This window comes from Garra rufa, chromosome 13 (assembly GCF_049309525.1).
Source record: "Garra rufa chromosome 13, GarRuf1.0, whole genome shotgun sequence".
Lineage (NCBI taxonomy): Eukaryota > Metazoa > Chordata > Actinopteri > Cypriniformes > Cyprinidae > Garra > Garra rufa.
The window spans coordinates 44174194-44199534 of record NC_133373.1 but is presented as its reverse complement, the minus strand read 5'-3'; the positions used below and the strand labels follow the sequence as shown (position 1 = coordinate 44199534).

At 32.7% G+C, this 25341-nt stretch overlaps 1 protein-coding gene across 1 annotated transcript; it reads left to right on the top strand.

Moving 5' to 3' along the window:
* Positions 1 to 6327: 6327 nt before the first annotated feature.
* Positions 6328 to 15149, top strand: LOC141348565 (protein dispatched homolog 1-like). The gene is made up of 2 exons (XM_073852844.1): positions 6328 to 6834; positions 15041 to 15149. The coding sequence occupies exons 1-2, from the start codon at positions 6353 to 6355 to the stop codon at positions 15147 to 15149; spliced, it is 591 nt and encodes a 196-aa protein (XP_073708945.1). The 5' UTR covers positions 6328 to 6352.
* The last annotated feature ends 10192 nt before the right edge of the window (positions 15150 to 25341 follow it).

Sequence of the window (25341 nt, the reverse complement as noted above, 5' to 3'; positions counted from 1 at the left end):
ATATACACCAAAAATCATTAGGATATTACGGAAAGGTCATGTTCCATGAAGATATTTTGTAAATGTCCTGCCGTAAGTATATAAAAGCTTCATTTGAACAACTTTAAAGGCGATTTCCTCAATATTTAATTTTTTTTTTTTTGCACCCTCATATTCCAGATTTCAAATAGTTGTGTCTCAGCCAAATATTGTCCTATCCTAACCAAATATTCATCATTGGAAAGCTTATTTATTTAGCTTTGATATGATGTATAAATCTAAATAAAAAAACGACCCTTATGACTGGTTTTGTGGGTCCAGGGTCCAGTTTGAAATATAGCTATTATAAATGTCATTGCATTAGATAGCAAACTATCAACACAAGCAAAACACTTGGCAATTTTATAAAGGTTGAAATGCTAAAATAATACATATAGTGTTGAAAACGAAGACAAAACGGTACATTTCAAGCATAATTCATCTCTATATCGAAGAACTAAAGCACTCCAGACAACAATGGCTATAACAAATTAGTTAAACATTTACTCGAGTGCAGTTTTGTCATTTTTAATCATTTGTAAACGCTACCATTCAAAAGTTGTTCGAAATGTTTTCAAAAGTCAACCATATGGTAAAAAATGTGAAATATTATTATAGTTTAAAATAGCTGTTTTCTATGTGAATCTATATTAAAATTAAATTTATTTTAGTGATCAAAGCTGAATTTTCGGCATCTTTACTCCAGTCTTCAGTGTCACATGATGCTTTAGAAATCATTCTAATATGCCGATTTGCTGCTCAAGAGACATTTCTTAAGTTTTATACAGTTTGAAATGTTAAAATAATGCATGTAGTGTTGAAAAAAGAAGACAAACAGTATTGTGTGACTTTGTAATACGTTAGTGTGAAAATGTTGATAGTTAAAATGATGAATTGCACCTGTGTTTCCTCTGCTAGGACGTCTGTGAACTTGAGGAGAACTGATTACATCCACTAAAAACCAACAAAACACCAGGCAAAGAGACTTTAAACATGATTAGACATGCAAATACAGACACTTCATTTGATATTTCAATCAGAAGTGTGACTTAAGTCCCTAAATACTTTGAGGCCACTGTATATATTTACAGTAAAAGTGCTTCTCAAAAACCAATGATTAAATTTTTCCATCTTCCCAACAGAATGCAAATTTGTTCCCTGAAGGCTATTTCTGATTGTTTAAACGTCTTGTTATCATCTTCCTCCAGCGCAGAACGGATGCACGAGGCGTTCAGCATTACACTGAGCATTCATAGCGCTGCACATGTTTTCCCTCCCTTGGGTTTCCCTTTTCAGAAAGCTCTCTCTATCTGCCTGCTTTTTAAATGGATGCGGTTCAGCTGCGAACACAACCGGATTTGTTGGGTATTTTGGACGCGGTGTTTACAGGACAGTCAGAGGGGAAACCTGCTCACCTCGGTATCAAACGAGATCTTTCATGATCCCGGGCACGTCGTTCTTTGGTGTGCGGTTGGAGGTGATCTTCGGTTTCCATTGGAGTCTTGCAGGTCTCCACCTGTCACGTAAGAACGTGGGTGATTTACTTCACAGAAAGCGCTGACCATGGCGTCAGTGTTTGCGTCTGGGCAAACTTCCAGAGTCGCGAGCATGTGCGTTTTACCTGAGTAATACGGTTGGATCTTATTTTACTGCGATATGCATGGCGTGCGCCTTAAAACATCCAGTGAAACATTTAATATCGCAGAGGCGGTCCATGTCATTCCTCTGCAACAATTTCCTGGCCATGGGGGCTGAAATTCAAGCATACCATGAAACGTCGACGACTCTGCTGTCTGTCCAATGTGTTTGAACCTGTTCTTTTCAATCAGACAGCGCCTTTGAAATTCGCTTTGTTCACAAAGCCATTCTTCCTTATATTCCGCTTGGGTTAGTAATCGAGAACCGGTTCTCAGTCTGTGGTTGAATGACAAAATGAGAAAAAAAAAAATGATTTCCTTGAGGTTTACTTACAGTAGCAGTTCTGGAACTATAAACCCTGTTCATTGTCTCATTAGAGAAGATTATTTTAGAAATAACTTTTTTGTGTGTGTCAAATACACTATTAGTCAAAAGTTTTTGAACTGTAAGATTTTAATGTTTTTTAAAGTCTCTTCTGCTCACCAAGCCTGCATTTATTTGATCTAAAATGCAACAAAAGCTGTAATATTTTTACTATTTAAAAGAACTGCTTTATATTTGAATATATTTTTAAAAAAATATTTTTTTTCTGTGATCAAAGCTACATTTTCAGCATCTTTACTCTAGTCTTCAGTGTCACATTATACTTTAGAAATCATTCTAATATACTGATTTGCTGTTTAAGAAACATTTTTTTATTATTATTATTAATATTTAAAAAATTTTTTTTCAGGATTCTTTGAGTAGAAAGATCTAAAGATCATCATTTATTTATTATATTTAGGGGTGAAAGAAATTATAGAAATTACTATTTTGCATGGATGTTTTAAATTGATCAGAAGTGATGATAAAGATATAAGATATTTTTTTTTGTGTCAAATACACTATTAGTCAAAAGTTTTTGAACTGTAAGATTTTAATGTTTTTTAAAGTCTCTTCTGCTCACCAAGCCTGCATTTATTTGATCTAAAACGCAACAAAAGCTGTAATATTTTTACTATTTAAAAGAACTGCTTTATATTTGAATATATTTTTAAAATGTAATTTATTTCTGTGATCAAAGCTACATTTTCAGCATCTTTACTCTAGTCTTCAGTGTCACATTATACTTTAGAAATCATTCTAATATGCTGATTTGCTGTTTAAGAAACATTTATTATTATTAATATAAAAAAAATTCAGGATTCTTTGAGTAGAAAGATCTAAAGATCATCATTTATTTATTATATTTAGGGGGTGAAAGAAATTACAGAAATTACTATTATTTTGCATGGATGCTTTAAATTGATCAGAAGTGATATTTATAGTGTTATTAAAAAATTCTATTTCAGATAAATGCTGTTCTTCTGAACTTTTTATTCATTAAATAAATTAAAAAATAATAATGTTTTTTACTAAGATCCAAACAGAATATTACTGGCGACTGGAGTAATGATGCTAAAAATTCAGCTTTGAAATCATAGGAATAAATTATATTTTAAATTAAAATATATTCAATAGAAAACAGTTAAATAATAAAAATATTTTACTGTTTTTGCTGTACTTTGGATCAAATTAATGCAGGCTTGGTGAGCAGAAGAGACTTAAAAAAATATTAATCTTTTGACTGGTAGTGTATATTACCTTAATACTATAATTTAATATTTTAATTATTATATTAATTTCCGATTCCTATTCTGCCGTTTTGCTTTAAATCAAAGTTTGTAAAGTTGTAGTTCTTCATGGAGTTTGTCAGGTACATGGATTAAAACATTTTAACAAGGAATTTAAAAAACCTCTATGGAGGGGAAAAAAACGAAGGCTATCAAAAAGAATTGAGAACAAATGACTCTTATGAGTCAGTTCTTTTTATTGAATCAGTCTTAAACTAATAAAGCGTTGGTTTGAAACTTGAATTAATTTTGAATTTGAAATGATTCAACCTGGAATGTTGATGAGTTAATAACAACGGAATCTTCTTTTAATTAGAGTCAGAACCTGAATTGTTACATTTATCAACAAAATCTAAAACCATAAAAAATAAACTTTAACTGAAATAATGAAATTAACTATTTTATTTTGGCTAACTGAAATAAAATGACTTTAAACAAATAAATAATAAAAAGGGAAAAACACAACCAATTTACTAAAACTCACAAGAAAAAAAGAAGTTGAAACATTTAAAATAGTAAAATGTTAAGGGGCCGTTCTCACACAGTGTTTTTTTCCATCCCAAAAATAAAAAAAAAATATTGTTTCCATTGTTTTTCTATGTAAATGTGCTAGACGGACATGTATGACTGTCGCACTTGCTTCTTTTGTAGCATCTTGTACACAAGCAACGCATTTTTTAAGAAGTGCCACACATCAATGTCAGTTCCAAAACAGTGGACCAATCAGAAGACCCCAGGGGCGGGTCAAGCATTTCTAAGCTTTTGTTTACACCAAGTTGGCATGGCAACTGTTTTATTTGAACATGGCGAAGTTCAAATAACTTTTATACCAGTCTAAAGTTGACTACTGTAGACTTGCATAAAAGTATTCAGTATTTTTTTTAAAGCACTTAAAAAAAAATTGTATCTTTTTTTTTCTGCTGTATTGCTATCTTTAAATTAATCACTAATAAAACGTCATAATTGTGTTAAATAATCGTGATTACAATATTGACCAAAATAATCGTGATTATGATTTTTGCCAAAATCGAGCAGCCCCAGTGCTAGGGATGCACCGATCATGATTTTTCATGGCCGGTTCCGATACCGATTTTTTTTTTACAAGCAAGCTGGCTGATTCCGATACCGATTTCTGATTTTTTTCAAAAACAAAAAGTTATGCAAGTAAATTGGCTATTGAATCAATACCATCTGACATCTGAAATTAAATAAATAAAAAAAATTAAATTAAATACATTTTAAAGGGGCTATATGTAACTTTCTGAAATTTGACCTCGCGACTGGCACCTGTGGCCAAAAAACGGAACTGCTCTTCCTTTCTGCTCGCTTTGCATCGCACGCTCCGCTGCTAAGAAGTCAACATTATGTTTACAAAAGAAAGAACAGTCAACGCGCGAAAAATCCGACCCGACAGAAAATAGGAAAAATAGGATACAGGCTTATAGGTGCACCCACTGTGAGCTGACAAGGTGTCAGTATGCTCATCAGGAGATGTTTGAGTCATAAATGGTCAAATAAAAAGGCTATTGTTACGTTTATTTTGGGGGAAAAGTTACATATAGCCCCTTTAATAAGTAAAACATGCTTTTAGTAAAGTAAAACAGTAAGCCAACAGGCAATTTAAAGCAAAATAATAATAATCATTCTTAACAGAACAGACTTTTATTTTTGGCTTTTCAAAAGTAAAGTAATTCTTGTTTTGTTTTGTTTTTTTTTACAAAAAGAAGCATCTCAGCTTTGTCTCAAGTGAGTCCAGAGGTTGCGTTAGACTTCCACATTGTCTGTCATTTTGACGGACAGGGTCGTAAAAATTCTGTCATAATCTTTTATTACCCGTCATTTTAATTTTCATATTTTAATTATAATAACACATTTAATTGCTTTTATTTTTGTTCACATTTTCATTAACCATGAACCTACAGGGCGAGCATACTGTATAGGTTTATGCACTTATTTATGAAGAGAACAGAAGAATCTCAGTGGATCTTGCTGTTTTCAGTTCAGGAATTAACAGTAGTGTGCATAACTAATGAATCACAATAAGCAATTAAGCTCTGTGCTTTCTTACTTTCAATATGAAAAAGTCTCAGATTTCAAATTCTGTCTATTTCATCAGGAAATTCAAGCAATAAATACCGTTTTGGTGCTCTTTAATGTGGCGTGAGACCGCTGTAGTTTATACTGGGTGCTCGCATGCGCGTATCAAAAGATTCCTCGTGACAGTTTAGTTTTTGTTCTGTATCCAGTGCTCTGCTGCCACATTGGAGCGCGCTCGCCACCAACTGGACAGGTGTGGGAATTACAGTTTTAATTTACAACAGATCACCCGCAGTGTAATCTGTCAAAATGACGGACAGCCTTCAGATTTTTCCGTCACTGATTAAAAAAATCCGTCAATGACGGACAATTTTCGGTTAACGCAACCGTGAGTCTGTTTCTTTTTTCATCTGTCACGTGAGAAGCTGAGCTGAACAAACGTTCGCTGTCCGTGCTTGTGCAGGGCGAGGACAGGTACGCTCGCGCAACTTCAGCGAGCACAGGAAAGCGGCTGTCCTTTGCAGACATTGCAGTTTGCAATCTTCACGTCCTGCTCACAGATTTCGAAAAAACCTCCACACAAGTGACATGTTTCTGAATGAATCGAATGCCGCGGCCCGCTTACACACTTCCGGAAAAAAAACGGCCGGGATAAAAACGAATCGCGTGTTAAATGCAAAAACCGTCCGGTTTCGATTTATGGCCGGTCAACTGGTGCATCCCTACCTAGTGCACGCCTCTGTTTGATCGTGTCACGTCATTGTTCGGTATAATTTATTTGGCCTTTTTGCTTATTCATCCGAACACCGAAAGAGCTTTTTTTTTTTGCTATTTTCGGCTGAATAATTTCGGTTGCCGAACATTCATTGCATCCCTAGTTAGTTAGTTATTGGTGACCGTTATTGTAAACCGATTCATTTGGATCACTGTGCACAAATAACCGTGACTGTGTGTTTATTTGCAGAGTAAGGTCCCGATCAGCGTGTGGTCCGCGGACAGGAAGGATCATGGCCCTGAGCGAGGGCTTCACCACCAGCAATGGCGGATCCTCAACAGGCGCCGGTTACCCCACAGCAAACACCATTGAAGAGCCGGAGGACGAGCAGGAAGTGTCTGCATCCACGCAGCCCAACGAACAGACCCAGCCGATGCGGTCGCGTCAGAACGGAGGGCTCAAAACCAACGGGACCGTTCGTCCATCTACTCCAGGCTCTGCCTCCTCTTCCTCTTCCTCGTCGCATGTCACAGACTCTCAGAGGTTGGCTGTGCTGCTGCCCAATGTGCTGCCGCCACCCTGCTGCGTTTACTGCTCGCCCCGGCAGCCCGTCTGCTGCAACGGGAACCCGCAGGATTGCGCCCTCTTCCAGAGCACCGTGTCGTCCGCAGCGCTTCACATGGGGTCTTGCTGCGTTCAGGGTGTGCGCTGTTTCTGCATGCAGCATCACTGGCCAGAGCATCTCCAGAACCAGCCTAATATGGCCACACTGAGGTGAGCTTCTGCGTTTTGTTGCATTGAAACTACATTGTATGTATGAAGTGTTGTTTGCTGGTGTTCATGCTCTCAGACAGGCATTTGTTTTTACGGCAACACTCATAACATCACAATGTATGCATGGGCGAAAGCATAGTATACATTTCAAGCATAATTCATCTCTATATTGAAGCACTCCAAGCAAGTAAAAAGGTTAAAAATGTTGGGAAAAAAATGAAATATTTTTGCAGTTTAAAATAGCTGTTTTTTCTATTTAAATATGTGTTAAAATGTAATTTATTTTTGTGATCAAAGTTGAATTTTCAGCATCGTTACTCCAGTCTCCAGTGTCACATGATCCTTCAGAAATCATTCTAAATTGCTGATTTGCTGCTCAAGAAACATTTCTGAATAATTGAAAACAGTTGTGCTGCCCAGTATTTTTGTGGAAACTGTGATGCATTTTATTTTTTAGGATTCTTTGATGAACGAAAAGTACAAAAGAACAGCATTTATTTGAAATAAAATTAAAAAAAATTATAAATTCTAAATGTCTTTAATGTCACTTTTAATCAATCCTTGATGAATAAAAATATTAATTTCTTTAAAAAAAATAATTAACTAATTTAACTAAAACTAAAAAATAAAATGAAATCAAATTTTTACATTTTTTATTTTATTACAATTATTATTATTATTATATTATGTATAAATATCTTTACTATAATTGTTGATCAATTTAATGCATCCTTACTGAATAAAAATATTAATTCCTTTATATTTAAAGAAACATTACTTTGCCTACTAGCTAAATAAAATAAGCACTAATTTAGCTTAAAGGAACCGTATGTAGGATTGTGGCCAAAACTGGTACTGCAATCACTTTCAAAATACTGTAGAACGGTGTATCCCCTCCCCATCCCCCCTGACTCGAGGTTGCCAGCTAAGCTGCAGGAGTAGGCTGCTACAAGGAGCTTCAAGTGACGAGTCCTACACAGTAATTTGTTTTTCTTCTGTTAATTATGTTTATGCTTCACAAGAGATGTTTTGCGAAGTAATTATGTATCGCAAAAATTTACAGTTGGCGATTAGCCAAATATTTCGTAAAGATGTACTGTAATACCACAGTTCAGTCGGAACATAGATTGTTTTCATACCCTGCTAGTGGTGCGATATAAAGCTTTTTATGAACGCATTTAGTACTGCCGACCGTGGAAAATCCACTGTGTACGGAAGCAAAGTTAGCCAAACATAGATGAATCTTACTTGTCCAGGAGAAAATCAGCAACATTGGCGTCAATCTTCAAATTCTTCTCCGTTTTCAGCCGTCTCCATCTTTCAAAGGCATCTCCTATACCAATCCTTGTTTTATTTCGGACTTTGTCACGACGTATTACGGATTCATAACGAGGTCTTTTAGGTTTGTAACGTTATACATGTTTTATCCGACACGTTCGTATAGCTGCAGCTGTAACAGAGCTGGCAACCCGGATCACGAAACTCTACTGACTTCGTGATTGGTAGATAGCTGGAGGGTGGAGCCTCAGACCAAAACACAAAATGACAACAATAACATCAGTTGAGGGCTGCAACTCTCACTTTTAAATGACAATATCCTGACCAGACCACTGTTGTCAGTGATATAAGTATTTGAAATGAACATGATTTCTTAATGTCTAGTGACATGTCAGGGCCATTTTATGATTAACTGACATAAATTTCTTACATACGGTTCCTTTAAACTGAAATAAAATTAAATCAAAGTTGAATACAAAAAGTATTTTTTAAAGATTTTAAAGATCTTGTGACACTGAAGACTGGAGTAATGGCAGATGAAAATTCAGCTTTGCATCACAGAAATAAATTATATTTTAAAGTATATTAAAATAAGAAAATGTTATTTTGAATTGCAATAATATTTCATAATCCTCTTTTTTTCTGTATGTTTGAGCAGAGAAAATTCAGCTTTGCATCACAGAAATAAATTATATTTTAAAGTATATTAAAATAAGAAAATATTATTTTGAATTGCAATAATATTTCATAATATTCCTCTTTTTTCTGTATTTTTAAGCAGAGAAAATTCATCTTTGCATCACAGAAATAAATTATATTTTAAAGTATATTAAAATAAGAAAATGTTATTTTGAATTGCAATAATATTTCATAATCCTCTTTTTTCTGTATGTTTGAGCAGAGAAATTCAGCTTTGCATCACAGAAATAAATTATATTTTAAAGTATATTAAAATAAGAAAATGTTATTTTGAATTGCAATAATATTTCATAATCCCCTTTTTTCTGTATGTTTGAGCAGAGAAATTCAGCTTTGCATCACAGAAATAAATTATATTTTAAAGTATATTAAAATAAGAAAATGTTATTTTGAATTGCAATAATATTTCATAATATTCCTCTTTTTTCTGTATTTTTAAGCAGAGAAAATTCAGCTTTGCATCACAGAAATAAATTATATTTTAAAGTATATTAAAATAAGAAAATGTTATTTTGAATTGCAATAATATTTCATAATCCTCTTTTTTCTGTATGTTTGAGCAGAGAAATTCAGCTTTGCATCACAGAAATAAATTATATTTTAAAGTATATTAAAATAAGAAAATGTTATTTTGAATTGCAATAATATTTCATAATCCTCTTTTTTCTGTATGTTTGAGCAGAGAAAATTCAGCTTTGCATCACAGAAATAAATTATATTTTAAAGTATATTAAAATAAGAAAATATTATTTTGAATTGCAATAATATTTCATAATATTCCTCTTTTTTCTGTATTTTTAAGCAGAGAAAATTCAGCTTTGCATCACAGAAATAAATTATATTTTAAAGTATATTAAAATAAGAAAATATTATTTTTAATTGCAATAATATTTCATAATATTCCTCTTTTTTCTGTATTGAGCAGAGAAAATTCAGCTTTGCATCACAGAAATAAATTATATTTTAAAGTATATTAAAATAAGAAAATGTTATTTTGAATTGCAATAATATTTCATAATCCTCTTTTTTCTGTATTTTTGAGCAGAGAAAATTCAGCATTGCATCACAGAAATAAATTATATTTTAAAGTATATTAAAAAAAAGAAAATGTTATTTTGAATTGCAATAATATTTCATAATATTCCTCTTTTTTTCTGTATTTTTGAGCAAATAAATGACAATTTTAATGAGCTTAAGAGACTTTTTTTCTTTTTAAAGAAATCGATTTGATTTGCTGTCTACCATCAAATAATGATTATCAATCAGTCTGTGTCATATAAATGTGTCTATCACTACTAGTATTGCTATTTCTGACTTCATGGCATAACTGCGAATCAGTTTCAGAGAGCAAAAGTTACATAAAGATTCAGAAATGATGCAGCCGAGACGAACGGCAGCCGATCTTCCTCCTGAGGAATGATAAATGGCTTTTGTTGACTGAAAAAGAGGGAGCTGACATGTAGCCATCTGGGGTCACGTCACATGTTGAACCCTTCCCGACACGCTTCATTTACCTGACCAAAACCTTTCTTTTGCGTCTCCCACCCTGCCCTAACCAGGTGCAACACACTAAAGCCAAAACCCAATGGGATTTCAGATGTGCAAATGACATTTTGTTGGTCATTGTAGTTTCTGCACCTCTCAGCTGTTAATTAAACATCAAATGCATTCTGATTTTAAAGTGATTGACTTTCACTTAGGATAGAAACGATGCTTGAAATGATGCTTAACGCTGGAAATTTGTCTTGTCGTGTCTGCGTAAGTCAACAGATGCTTCAGTCAGTTCGTTCAGCTCCTTTTCAGGATGATGTTTGATCAATGTCAAACCCCAAACGTTGATAAATTTGTCTCGGTGTTTAAAGAATCACATGAAGCTTCCAGTTCTTTGTTGCAGGACAGGCTTGGAGGATATTCACGAAACATTTCTGAGCTGTGTGTGTGTGTGTGTGTGAGACAGCTGCAAGCCCCGACCAGCCAACGAGCCTGAAAATGATCTTTGTGTTCTCAATTTCAGGGTGTCATTTTGAGAAGGCTTTATGCGTTATTAGGAACAACAACTGTTTAGTTTGTGTCTCTCAATCTTCTGAACTTGAAATCCCTCAGTCTGACATCTCCATTTCAGTTTAAGCAAGCAGATGCTTTACAGGAATATTACTAAATTAACTCAAGGAAGCATATTTAATTTTTATTTAAATGTTATTATAAATATTATTTATTTGGATAGATAAATAAAATAAAAATCTGTAAGTATATTACTGTTTAAACATAACTGTTTATTTAGCTAAATAACTAAATGCATACAAGAACGGGCAAATAATAATATTATTATTCTCTTTTTTTCACTTCTGCTTCTATTTCTATGATTTCTTCAATTTTTGATTTCTTCTATTCGACTTCTGCTTTGTCGTCGTCTTATTTTATTTTTATTTTGGTTTGTTTTTTGGCACTTTGGTAAATCTTTAAGTTTTTTTTAAAGGTTTCAAAAAAGGTTAAATATAAACAATATATCAATATTTCTTATAATATAATATAATATAATATAATATAATATAATATAATATAATATTATTATAAAATTGTATTACATTAAAAAAATATAAATATGCTTCCTTGTGTTTAAATAAAATTGTATAATAATAAAATATTATAATAAATATTTATATATTGTTTTATTATAAAATTCTATTTAAACACAAGGAAGCATATTTATATTTTTTAAATGTCATTATAGATATTATAAATGGCTGAATATTTAGCAATTCTTTTTAGTGCTTGAAACTTGTGAGCATTATAATAAAAAAAATATAAATATATATTATAATATAATGTTTTATTATATAAAATGTTTTTATTTTAACTCAGTTTGTTCAAGGTTAAATTAACACAAGGAAGCATTTAAAAATAAATGTATTATAGATATTACTTATTTAGCTAAATAAATCGAACTGTTTAAATCATAACTTTTTATTTAGCTTACAACTAAATATGCAAAACACCTAAATATTTAGTATTTTAAAAACTTTTTGTGCTTGAAACTTCCATGAGAATTATAATATAATAAAAATATTTAAATATTTATTATAATATTTTATTATAAAATTTTATTTAAACTCAGTTTTTCAAGGTCTAAATTAACGAGGAAGCATATATATATATATATATATATATATATATATATTACATAAATAGCATATATATATTACTATTACATATAACTGTCATTATAGATATAAATAGCAAAATATTTAGCTGTTAAAATTTTTTAGTGCTTGAAACTTCTGAGCATTAGAACAAAAAAATAATATAGAAATATTTATTATAATATTTCATTATATAAATTATTTTAACTCAGTTTTTTCAAGGTCTAAATTAACCCAAGGAAGGATTTTTTTAAAGATATTATTATAGATATTACTTTAGCTAAATAAACAAACTATGTTTTACTTTTAGTGCTTTTTTTAAACATTTTCAAGTTATAGGACAAAAGTGCGATTAACATATTTTTATTAGTACTTTTAGTGTTTGGCATTTTAATACTTACCAAAAAAAAAAAAAAAAAACTTCTGGGAAGATTTTTGACCGATATGACAAAAGAGTTATTAAAACTTAGAATTGGTTGATTGAATTGGCCAGACTGAAGGGATTCCCAGAATTGAATCAAACTCTAAAACCATTTTTGCTAATGTTGTTTATATCAAAGAAGCTATTAAAACATCTGTCTTTGCTTTTATACTCACGAGTTCCAAAGCAATGATGGATTTTTTTAATTTAATACACTTGCTGAAAGTGTAGCAGAACCATCATGAATATATTATTGTAAGTATTAGATTTTTTTTTTTTTTTTGGGTCCAGCCCTAGGCTGCACATTTCCTTTTGGTGTTTTTGGAAGTTGACTTTCGCTTAAATGCGTAATAAATGCTGTCATTTGTTTTCTGAATGTGTCACAGTCCTGGAAAGATTGATACGCAAACACTACAAGCGTTTAATCCCCGACTGGCTCGCTTTAGCTTCGAACTAAAAACACACGCGGTCGAGCGGAACCGCTTGCTTTCCAAACCCCTTCGGTGCTCGTCATCTTCCACAACGCCAGTCCACTTACTTCAGCATTACTTTTGGCAGCTCAATTGCATTTTAGCACTGGCCAAAGGATGTTTTTTTAAGCTAAATGCTGCCATAAGCTATTTTATTCAATGCGTGTATAAAAATCTTAAGTTTTGGGTGTGCTTTTGGATTCAGTCACAAGCTATTACGACAAGTTTTAAGAAGTCCTGTCAGGTTCTGTACAATGTTAAAGGAATGGTTCACCCATAATAAAAAAAAATGCTGTTAATTTACTCAGTCTCAGGCCATCCAAGATGTTTTTTAAAGGAACAGTAAAGAAGATTTTTAGTTGAAACCGTGGTCCTTGGTGACTCATAAAATGCAAGTCAATGGCTGCCGGCACTTTGAGAGTCAAAAAGGTCTTATGAAGCAAAATGATTGGTCTGTGCAAGAAATGGTTAATTATTTACCACAATATTACCTGTAATCCAGAGCCTCAGGCAATTTTTTTTGTTTTTTCGTTGTTAATGTACAAAGATGAGCTAATGAAGACTAATTTATTCGCTTTATTTGCTCCTCAGACATTCTTTTTTTTAAATAAAAGAAGCATCGTATTTTTTATACTGATCCACATTTGGTTTTTGACCACTGAAAATGTGTACATTTTAACGATTAACTCCTGGAGCCGTATTGAAGTTCTAATATCTCTGGAACAGAATCTCATAGGGCATTAAAAATAAAGATGCCAAAAGGAAAGTTTGTTAAGACCCAATATCTAAAAGGGCATTTAAATATCTTTAATAGTGCTTGAGATACAGGCATACAAACTTTGGAGAAAAACGTGAGAGAAGCGCTGTTTCCCCATTTTTGAATGGTCGCCATTGGCACACAATGCAACAAAGATTGCTAAAGTCAACAGATTTTACTAATAGAACTACCAATCTCTGTGTAAAAATAACATTATAATGCTGCCATCTTTCCAAAGTAATTTTTAACCCCCTGTAACTTGACTCTGAATCTAAGGTGAAAATTGCCATTTTGACCTCCCTCTACAAAATAGTGGATTACTCCGTAATTATTCATCCATCATATTTAATATTTTGGCTTTTATCACTAGACATGTCTGTCTGTCTTCAGAATAAATATTAGCAAAATCAAAAATTTGAGCAGGGGACCTCTGGTTGAGTTTTTTTTCTTCAGTAGAAGTAGAAGATTTTTAGCTGAAACCATGGTCCTGGTAATTCATAACATGTAAGTCAATGGCTGCCGGCACTTTGAGAGTCCAAAAGGCATAAACAAGTAACAATTAATACCCGTTGCTCCTGGTGATATTTTGAGGTCTTATGGAGCAAAATGATTGGTCTGTGCAAGGAATGGTTCATTATTTACCACATTATTACCTGTAATCCAGAGCCTCAGGCAATTGTTTTTATGTTTTTTTGTTGTTAATGTACAAAGATGAGCTAATGAAGACTAATTTATTCACTTTATGTGCTCCTCAGACATTACTCTTTGAAATAAAAGAAGTATTGTATTTTTTTTAAACTGACCCACATTTGGTTTTTGATCACTGACAATGTGTAAATTTTAACGATTTACTCCTGGAGCCATATTGAAGCTCCAATATCTCTGGAATCGAATCTCATAGGGCATTAAAAATAAAGATGCCAAAAGGAAAGTTTGTTAAGACCCAATATCTAAAAGGGCATTCAAATATCTTTAATACTGCTTGAGTTACAGGCATGCAAACTTTGGAGAAAAACCTGAAAAGTGCCATTTTGTGAATGGTCACCATTGGCACATAATGCAACAAAGATTGCTAAAAATCAACAGATTTTAGTAATATAGCTACCAATCTCTGTGCAAAAATAAGATAATGATCCTTCATTTTGCTTCATAAGACCTTGATATATCATCAGGAGCCACTGGTATAAATAGTGTTTTCCTTGATGTTATTTTTTAATTCTCAAAAACTGGTAGCCATTGACTTGTTGACTTGACATGTTATGAATCATTAAGAATCGTCCTTACTGTTCTACTCAAGAGAAAAAGTCATGGTTGATTAATGGCACGTTTTCATTATTGGCTGAACTGTCCCTTTAAGAGGTTTTTAGCTTGTTTTGAGGTCAGAACAGCATGAATAAGAGGTTGACGCATCCGGAGTCTCTTGGTGTATATCCTGGTCCAGGCTGCGTGAGGAACCCGTAGAGCCGCTGAAGATGCCCAGTGAAGATCAAAGCCCACCTGATCCCATAAACCACGATCAAAGACGGCGAGCAAGCAGGACCCAGTCATAACCTCAAATTAGGCCGATGTCTAGCTAGCTTATTCTCGTTTACTAAACAGATTGAAGCCTGTAGATGGGCGAGGGAACAGCTGGAATGTATTAAGTCGATCTGGGACCGTCTTGTTTTTGATGCGAGCGCTACAGGTGCAGTTATTATGATCCCCATCAAAGAGAGGATCCTTGCAGCAATTGCACTTGAAGGTTTTTGGTTTGCTTCTAATAAATGGTGGCTTTATTCAGCAATGTTTCGTCAGGAACGGCACAGCGCGTACAGCTGGATCAGGATCTTCATGTATTTGACATTTACATAGTCATTAGTAGTAGAGATCGACCGATATGAGTTTTTCTATAACCGATGCCGATGTTTAGAGGTCAGGGTCAGCCGATGGCCTATATGTGCTGCCGATATCTTGAAGTTCTCCCCTTTATTTGCATGCTAAAATGTCACACTAATAATAAGTGGATGCATGCATCATTTCTAAACTTAACATCATGAACAATGAACACAATGAACCATCTTTCGGATCTTGATTATAAAAGATTTAACCAAAGTTAACCAAAAAAATCTAACTGACCAAGTATTAAATGTATAAAACAGATAATATAAAAACTGTCAATCATTTACCTTAAAGTTTAAGAGCTGAGATTAATGTTAAGATTAATGTTTTAAATTTAATATTTCTGTATTAAAAATTTTATATAACTGAGAGGACCTGCCAGCAGATGGCGGCAAGACACTGATTTAATTACTGAATCATATCATTCATTTGATTCGTTCGAACAGCTGATTAATTCCTGAATAAAGCAAGTGACTCTCTTGATGAATGGAAAATTGAATCATTTCACTAGATTCGTTTAAAAACGCACGTTCATTCATAAACTAAACAACGCTGTGTTTAAATGGAGATGCACAGCGGCTCAGTTGTGACTTGTTTCAGAATACTTTTGATGACAAAAGAAAGCAAAATCTTACTTTTGACGATGAAATAAAGCAAAATCAGGCAATAGTGTAATCCGCCTGCCATCCACACGCACCTATATCTTTCTCTGATTTAGCAAACCACACATGATCTTCCTATTACAATTATTCAAATTCTTAGTTTTGCATGATAATATGATGAATGGATGGTTCATTTTAACAGATGATCTTTACATCGCTGCACACTTATATAGGCTTAATCACTCGTGCTTTTAAGCCAAATCCATGCTGAAAAAAAATAACGTTTACTGACATCTGGACGTGACCATATATGTATAAAGTACAACAACAATAACTTATTACTACTTTTTACTACTACTGTTATTATTATTATTATTATTATTATTATTAAATACAAATATTATTATTGTAATTTAATTGTAAATATTTATGTATTATTACTATTTTATTATGTTTATTACTACTGCAAAGTATATATTTTTAAGAAAAATGTAATAAAGGCAATAAACAATTTATTATTAGTATTTGTATTACTACTGCTAATACATTTATTAAACAAAACAAATTAATATTGTAATATTTTTCTGCAAAACAAATATTTTTAGTAAATAAATATTGTAATTATTATTTTATTCTTTCTAAGTACAAATGCTAAACTTAATGTCCCTATTGTAATATTTCACTGTATAATAAATAATGAAGAAAAATACAATAAAAACAATAAACAATTTTTTGTATTTTTATTACTACTAATGCTAAATATATATTGTACAACATATATCACTGCAAAATAAATATTTTTAAGAAAAATATAATATCATAAATTATTATTATTTTGTTATTGCTAAGTATAAATGTTAAACAACATAAATATTGTTATTGTAATATTTCACTGTATAGCGTTTTTAAGAAAAATATAAAAGCAATAAACAATTTATTATTTTTTTTAGTATTTTATTACTAGTACTGCTAACAATTTAAAACAACAGATATATTACTATTGTAATATTTTACTGCAAAATATTTTTAAGAAAAATATAATATTGTAATTTATTATTTTATTATTGCTAAGAATAAATGTTAAACAAAAGAAATATTGCTATTGTAATTTCACTGAATAATGTGTTTAAGAAAAAAATAAAAGCAATAAACAATTTATTAATAGTTTTACTATTTTATTATTACTACTGTTAAATACATACATTAAACGTATATATTACTATTGTAATATTTTACTGCAAAATAAATATTTTGAAGAAAAAAAAAATTATATTGTAATTTATTATTTTATTATTTCTAAGTATAAATGTTAAGGCAATAAACAATCTATTGTTTTAGTATTTTTATTATTAATAATACTAAATACAAATATTAAACAACATTAAACATTTTAAATTATTATTGTAATATTTTACTGCAAAATAAATATTTTAAAGAAAAATATAATAATGCAATGCAAATATAATAAGCAAACCATTTATTATTATTTAATACTTTCATTAATGCTAAATACAAATATTAAACAGCATAAGACATTTTATTGCAAAATATAAGCAAATTATGCAATAAACAAAAATGGATTATTTTATTATTATCGCTACTAAATATAAATATGAAAACATCAAGAAATATGGCTATTATGCTATTTTATTTTACTATAAAATAGAAAACAGGGAAAAATCTAATCCAATTTATATTACTACTACTAATACTACCACTAAATTAAAAATATTAAAATGTAAAACTGTAATAATTTTTAAACGTTAAAACATCAAGCTTTTGTTTTGGCAGAAAAATTTCTCTTTTGTTGACAATAGATTTCCAAGCGCTTTTTATTACAAGTTTAGGAAAGATGGTTTGTACATGTATAAGATCTAAAATTATTTTACTTTCATTTCAATTAAAACATGCAGCTCCAGAAAGAAATTTTCCGTAGCAGTCCGTCTATCAGTTTTGGCATCTCTCACAGTCTCAGCTCTTACCTGTCTCTGCTAATTTCCTGCCTTCTCCTTTCATTTCCTCTTTTCCTGGTTGTGTTTTCCAGTCTCGTTCACACTCAAAACCTCCTTTTCACCTCCACCTCTTGAATCGCACACCCTCCTATGAAGGTAAAGCTTGTGATGTTGTTTTTTTATTCAGTGTTGTGTTGCAGAGACTCATGGGAAGTACTGTCTGAGGTCATGAACTTCTCGTTCAATCTTGAGGCCTTAAACAGAACCTGAATTTAGTAAGAAATCAAGCCCAGCCTTTGAGTAAAAGAGAGATTTGACAGAACTGCAAAGAGCTGCATCTGGATGTTGCACGCAAACAAAGAGCTCTGCCTGCGGTGTGCTGCTCGCTAAATGAGTTTGGCCCGTGTCTAGACATGCTTGATATCAAAGCCGAGCCTCTGTTGCTATTCACACACTCTTGAGTTGAATGAAATGATTCTTGAGACTTTAATGGTAATGTGCCAGTGATTTTTGCTGGTAATTTGACTCGTGCACAGTTTCGTTCCAGTATTGAGAGCTGCTACAGTGAGCCTCTTTTAGTCGACACAAATGAATGAATGTGGTTTTAGCTATAATGCAATAGTATTTAATACTGAGCAAATTGTTTTCATTTGCACTTTATCTGTGCATTATCTATTTCTGGCTAAGTTGGTTTGGTGATCTGAGACAGTACAGGAAATTTTAGGCTACTTGGCATTTCTTAAAAGTATTGCTTCAGACTAGTGGAATCAGTGTTGTCTTCGTCGACGATGACGATGACGAAATCATTTCGTTGACGCCACGTTTTTTCATGACGATAACGAGACGATGACGAGATAAAAATGGCTCGTTGATGACTAAAACATGACGAGACGTGTGTGAGTTTTCGTTGACGAGACGAGAATAGACAAATGTTAGTGGGTGGTCCGTCAGACGTTTAAAATGCACAACATTTCTGCTTATTGTGCATGCCAATCAAAACCTAAAACGTATCTGCCGCTATGGCAAGCCGTTTTAGCATTAAATACTCTTTGCCATACTAGTATGGCAAGCCGTTTTAGCATTCCATCCTTGTTTGTCTTTTATGTTTTAAAACATTCCTTCATTATTATAATTATTGGTGAAAATAGTCGATCCGGAAGCTTACATTGTGTTGAACTATAGATCTGCTATTTTCAGAACTTACAAGTGACACTACCCAACAGCAAAATACTTACTGACCTACATTAATTTGTTAAAAGACTACTTTTTCCCCTTTTTTGACTAAAACTAGACTAAAACCTTTTTGACTTTTCGTCGACTAAAATTGGACTAAAACTATCACATTTTGAAGTGACTAAAATTTGACTAAAACTAATAAGCATTTTAGTCCAAAAGACTAAGACTAAGACTAAATCTAAGATGGTTGTCAAAAACAACACTGAGTGGAATGAACACCTAAAACAAATTCTGAAACATGATGTTTTGTGTTCATATGCTTCTCCTATTTGTACTTTTTACATTGACTATCACTCTATATAGACTAAAACGATCAGATAAAGTTCATTTCAATAGAGATGAATGGATGCTTTCAACTGATTTCCTATCGAACTGTCACCAACTGAACTGCAGTGCTTCAACTATCTCAGATATAGTGGATATAGGTACAAACTCCATCATAATGCACAATATTTCCATCTAACATGTATTTTGAGGTGCAGCTCGTCATATTATTAATGGAGTGTTTCACTAGTTAGCAGTAAACTGGTTAACTCACCTGAATATGTTCGTCTTTCGAATGGAAATATTGATATTTTATTTGTAAACATCATACTTTTTTGGATTATTTCAGTTAATGTCTTATAACTGTTGAGCTAAGCCTCAGTAGTAGTAGTACTGACAGCGCTGTGTAAACATGGCTGAAAACGCATGGCACAAACTGAATCAATTGAATGAGTCATTTACGCTGGAACCGATTGATTTAAAATCCTGACTTCGATCATTCAGTTCAAGCGATTCACTCGCAAAAACAGATCAAAAGAGCCATTCATTTTAGATTTTTGAAACTCTGAATCAGTTATACCATTGCGTTGCAAAATGATGTTTTTAAAGCGCATCAAAAATCATTTGATTCAGATCGGAACTTCAGTTCAACGCTCGACAGTCCCGATCTGAAATGATGGTTTGTGCATTTGGTTCAGATTGAAACCTCGGAGAGGATATGTGAATCATTCGATTCAGATCGGAACTCCAGAGTGGGTTTGCAAATCTTTTGATTCAGATCTGAATGTTGGAGTGGATTCGCAAATCTATTTGTGAATTAAATGATTTGCGAGCTTTGAAGTCCTGATCTGAAATGATGGTTTGCTAATCATCATTCATATCGGGAACACGGATCGCAAATCATTTGATTTAGACCGCAACTTCAGAGTGCGGATCGCAAATCATTTCAATCGCGATTCACACTCCAAAGTCCCGATCTGAAATGATGGTTTGCGAATTTGGTTCAGATTGAAACCTCGGAGAGGAAATGTGAATCTTTCGATTCAGATCGGAACTCCAGAGTGGGTTTGCAAATCTTTTGATTCAGATCTGAATGTTGGAGCGGATTCGCAAATCTATTTGTGAATTAAATGATTTGCGAGCTTTGAAGTCCTGATCTGAAATGATGGTTTGCTAATCATCATTCATATCGGGAGCACAGATCGCAAATCATTTGATTCGGTTTGGGATTCAGAGCCAGTTCGTGAATCATTTGATTTAGACCGGGTTAAATGATTCTCGATTCACGCTCCAAAGTCTCAATCTGAATTGATGGTTTGCAAATCATTATTCAGATTGGGAGAGCAGATGTCAGAGCAGAATCATTTCATCAGAATCAACTTCGGAGCAGATTCATGAATATTTTGATTCAGATCAGAAATTCAGAGTGATCTGAAATGATTTGCAAATCATCATTTCAGAGCATGGAATTAAATTGCCAATCTGTTTGATCTGAATCAAAAGATTCGTGAACCCACTCTGGAGTTCCGATCTGAATCAAATGATTCACAAATCTGCTCTGAGGTTTCGATCCAAATCAAATGATTCGTGATTCGCTCTCCTGCTCTGAATAATGATTGGCAAACCATCAGTTTAAATCGGGACTTAGAGTGTGGATTGCAAATCATTTGATTCAGATTGAAACTTTGAAGTGGGTTTGTGAATCTGGTAATTCAGATCAGAACTTCGGTGTGGGTTTGTGAATCATTTGGTTCAAATTGGGACTTCTGAGCTGATTCATGAATCTTTTGATGCAGATCGGAACTTTGGTGCGAGTTTGCGAATCATTTGATTCAGATCTAGACTTCTGAGCGCATATCACAAATATTTTCTTTCTGATTTATTTTTTTTAATGAAACATTACAAAACATCAAACCGTTAAGGCAGTACAGTTATTAAAGAAAAAGAAAGAAAATACAGAAACACAAGTTTTTTTCCTTGAAAACAGAAAGAAAAGTCACTTACAAAATGACATTAGATGAACATTTGAATAAACCTCACCAAATTGTCTTTGTGTGGTTAATTGTCAAATACAAGTAAGTGAATAAATCTTCCTCAGAAGAGTGACAAAAACAGCAACTCACTTCTGTCTGACTTATTATAATTCTGTCCATAAGCGTTTTGTGAAATTTGGATGAACTCATTAATCACTTTACACTTGAATAGTACTTTATTTGTCATTTATACCACAGCATGTGTGTTTTGGCCACTTCAAGTTAAATACAAGTGCAGAAAAATCAGGTTAAAGACCTCTGACCTCTCTCTGGGATCACAGAGTATCACATTATTCAAAGCGTGTTGTATTCTGCATTCCATAGTTTGGAGTTGAAGCTGTCGAATTCTTGCAGTAGGAGGCCAATAGATAATGAAGATGTTTCTTGGACAGCTTGTAACTGTTGGCCACAGTGTTGAAATCCAGCCTCCCTGTCTGGAGTCCATATATCAACGTATGTCAAAGCAAAGAATGCGCAGATATCAGAAGTCGACCTCTAGACCTCGTGGATACAGCCTTCTCCGTTTCTGAGCAGATGCATGTGTGCACGTCATTCACATGTGTGCGCTCTGGTTTGTTCTCTTGGATTATTATAACATTAATGCTGTTAACATTTTAAATGTCAGTCTGAAGATTTAACATCATTCTAATTTGCAAAATGTTTCATATACTTAAAGCGGAACGTCCTGTTTTTGAAAGAAGTCCCTCAAGGCTGCATGTTTTAATCAGTAAAATGGTGAAATATTTTTACTATTTAAAATATCTGTTTTCTATATGATTATACATTGAAATGTAATTTATTCCTGTGATCAAAGCTGCATTTTCAGCATAATTACTGCAGTCTTTAGTGTGACATGATCCTTCAGAAATCATTCTAATATAATGATTTGCTGCTCAAGAATTTGATTATTATCTGAGTTGATCACAAACATTGATTACATATGATTTAATCAGTTATAAGTGTTTGACTGAACCCTTTTCCTGCTCTTTTTTGACCTCTGACCTTCATCTACCGTTTCACCCTGTCACCACACTGTTGTTTGACCCCACTTCCTCGTATTTTCTTTATTAATTAACCCCTTGATCTGTAAACATTTGTTAGTTTTTACAATAATAACATTTCTGCCACAATGAGTGATGCAGACCACGTCAGACGTGGTTTTGATGTTTTAGAATTGCTTTTTTGCACTATTCCAAAAATTTGAATTGGGAAGATTTGAATTTTTAAAATTCAAATTTAAAAAACATTTTTAAAGCAAGTAGAGATTTTGAACTGAATCAAATATGCTCTTAGAATTCTCGCAATAAACTCGCAATTCTGATTTATATTTAACAAGTATGAGTTTACACCTCACAATTTTTGGTTTATAAAAAATAAAATAAAATAAAAAATGTAATTGCAACTTCTAATTAAACAATTCTGACGTTTTTCCCACATATCACAATTATATCACAATTCTCACTTGCTGTTAATTCACAGTTCTGATGTTTTCCCTCAGAATTCTTCAGAGTTTACATCTCACAATTCTGTTTATATATATAAAATGTTGTCTCGTAAGACATCAAATATTTAAATACTAATCAATTTGTGATGTTTTTCGTGAAAACATTGAGTTTGACTTTTTTTTTTTTTTTTTTTTTTGCAGTTGCGAGTTTATGTCCCAATTCCAACTTTTTGCTCAGAATTGCAAGTGAATGTCTCAATTTTAAGTTTACATCTCACAATTCTGTTTATTTGAAATAAAGGTAATTGTGAATTTTTTTTTTATCTCACAAGTATCTCACAAATATTAAAATATTAATTAATTAATTAATAATATTTTCGAGAAAAAAAGTCAGAATTGTGAGTTATGACTTTCTCGCAATTCTGGCGTTTTTTGTGAAAATTGAGTTTGCATCTCACAATAGTTTATATAAAATAAAAAAGACTTTTTTCTTGCCAGTTTGTCACAATTCCTACTTGCTTTTTCTTAGAATTGCAAGTTTGTTTCATATATATATATATATATATATATATATATATATATATATATAATATTTAAATCTCACAAGACATCAAATATTTAAATATTAATTGAATATTCTCAGGGAAAAAAGTCAGAATTGTGATATTGCAATTCTAATGTTTTTCCTGAGAATTGAGTATACATCTCTCAATTGTTTATATAAAATAAAAAACGTAATTGTGACTTTTAATCTCAAAATTCAAAAAATATTTTTCTTGCAATTGCAAGTTTATATATCACAATTCCAACTTGCTTTTTCTCAAAATTGCACGTTTGTTTTGCAATTCTGACTTTTTTTCCTGAGAATTTTGAGTTTGCTCAATCTCCATGGTTCTGTTTATATAAAAAAAAAGGTAATTGCGACTTTATGCATCACAATTCTGGCTTTTTTGTCAGAATTGCAAGTATATGCCTCGCAGTTCAAAGTTTACATCTCAGTTTCATTCATAGAAAATAAAGGTAATTGCAACCTTTTTTGTTCTCACAAGACATCAAATATTCAAATTTTAATAACTAATATTCTCAGGAAAAAAGTCAGAATTCTGATGTTTCCTGAGAATTGAGTTTACATCTCACAAAAAAGGAATTGTGGCTTTTTTCTCGCAATTGTGAGTTTATATGTCTCAATTCTGATTTGCTTCACAATTCTGTTTATATAAAGTAAAAAAGGTAATTGTGACTTATCACTCAATTGTGAGAAAAAGTGCAAATTACTTCAATTAATTCAAGAGAAGAACCTTCACTGATTCTCTCCTTTTTTTTCATAGTGTGAAGAGCATTTTAATATTCTAAAGAAGCTTATGTGCACTGGAAATGCTCCATGGAAGTTAAAGCTTCTTCATGGAACCATCGACACCAATAAGAACCCTTCATTTTTAAGAGCGTATGCTAAAATACTGAACTAATTTCCAGAGAACAAAAGTTGCACACATCCCAATATGAAATCACACGTGGGGAAACTCCCAAATAGCGATGAAGAAGTGTTGCTCTCCAGTGGAATAATCCATCGTGATATCTCACAAATGTTATTCCATTTTGGACCATCTCTCATTCACGCCCCTGAATTCCTCAGTCCGTGGCCCAAACATGGAGTGTTCGCTGATAGCGCACTTTATAAATCACGGCATTGGTTTTTTCCCCCAGCCGTCCTCGCTACGTTTGCACAGGAAGCGGAGGAAATCTGCTCCTCGTTATTTACTTTTGGGTTTGGTTATTTGATTATCATCTGTCTGCGAGTGCTTCTCTCTGATTGCACGGAGAACGCATGCACCTCAAAGCCTAATGGGACTCACCTTGAGCAGAATATGCAGATGCTTCAAAGCCGGTGCGCTCGCAACATCTGGTTGTTGTATTAACGTGTCCGTTGAACTTTCAAAGGGATTTACGGCCTCTCTAGAAGTCGCCCTGTGGTGAAAAATTCTTGCCAATGGCTTTTGTTCATCTGTGCCTCCCAATGCCATAGCAACCGCTAATTATAGCATTCCACGGATTCCCTTTTAAGACGACGAGGAAGAAAATTACAGCCACCTCTTGGCCCTGTGACCCTGCTGCTCCCATCACTGTGTACTATTTGAGCAACATCGGTTGTGCTTGTGGTTCCTCAAAGATGGCTGCTTTGTTATTAGTGCTGGCGTCTTTATATTTCCAGTATTCAGCATCATGCACCATTTATTCTCCAGATTAGGCCTCACAGTTTTTTTTTTTGTTTAAATAAACAAATTTCAAAAAATGTTTAAATAAAAAATGGAATTGCAACTTCTAATCAAACAATT

Excerpts from the sequence above, each read along its gene's own strand:
- LOC141348565 (XM_073852844.1), top strand. The coding sequence starts at position 6,353 with ATGGCCCTGAGCGAGGGCTTCACCACCAGCAATGGCGGATCCTCAACA. Across the intron at positions 6,835-15,040 it reads CCTAATATGGCCACACTGAG|GCTGCGTGAGGAACCCGTAG; the intron begins GTGAGCTTCTGC and ends ATCCTGGTCCAG.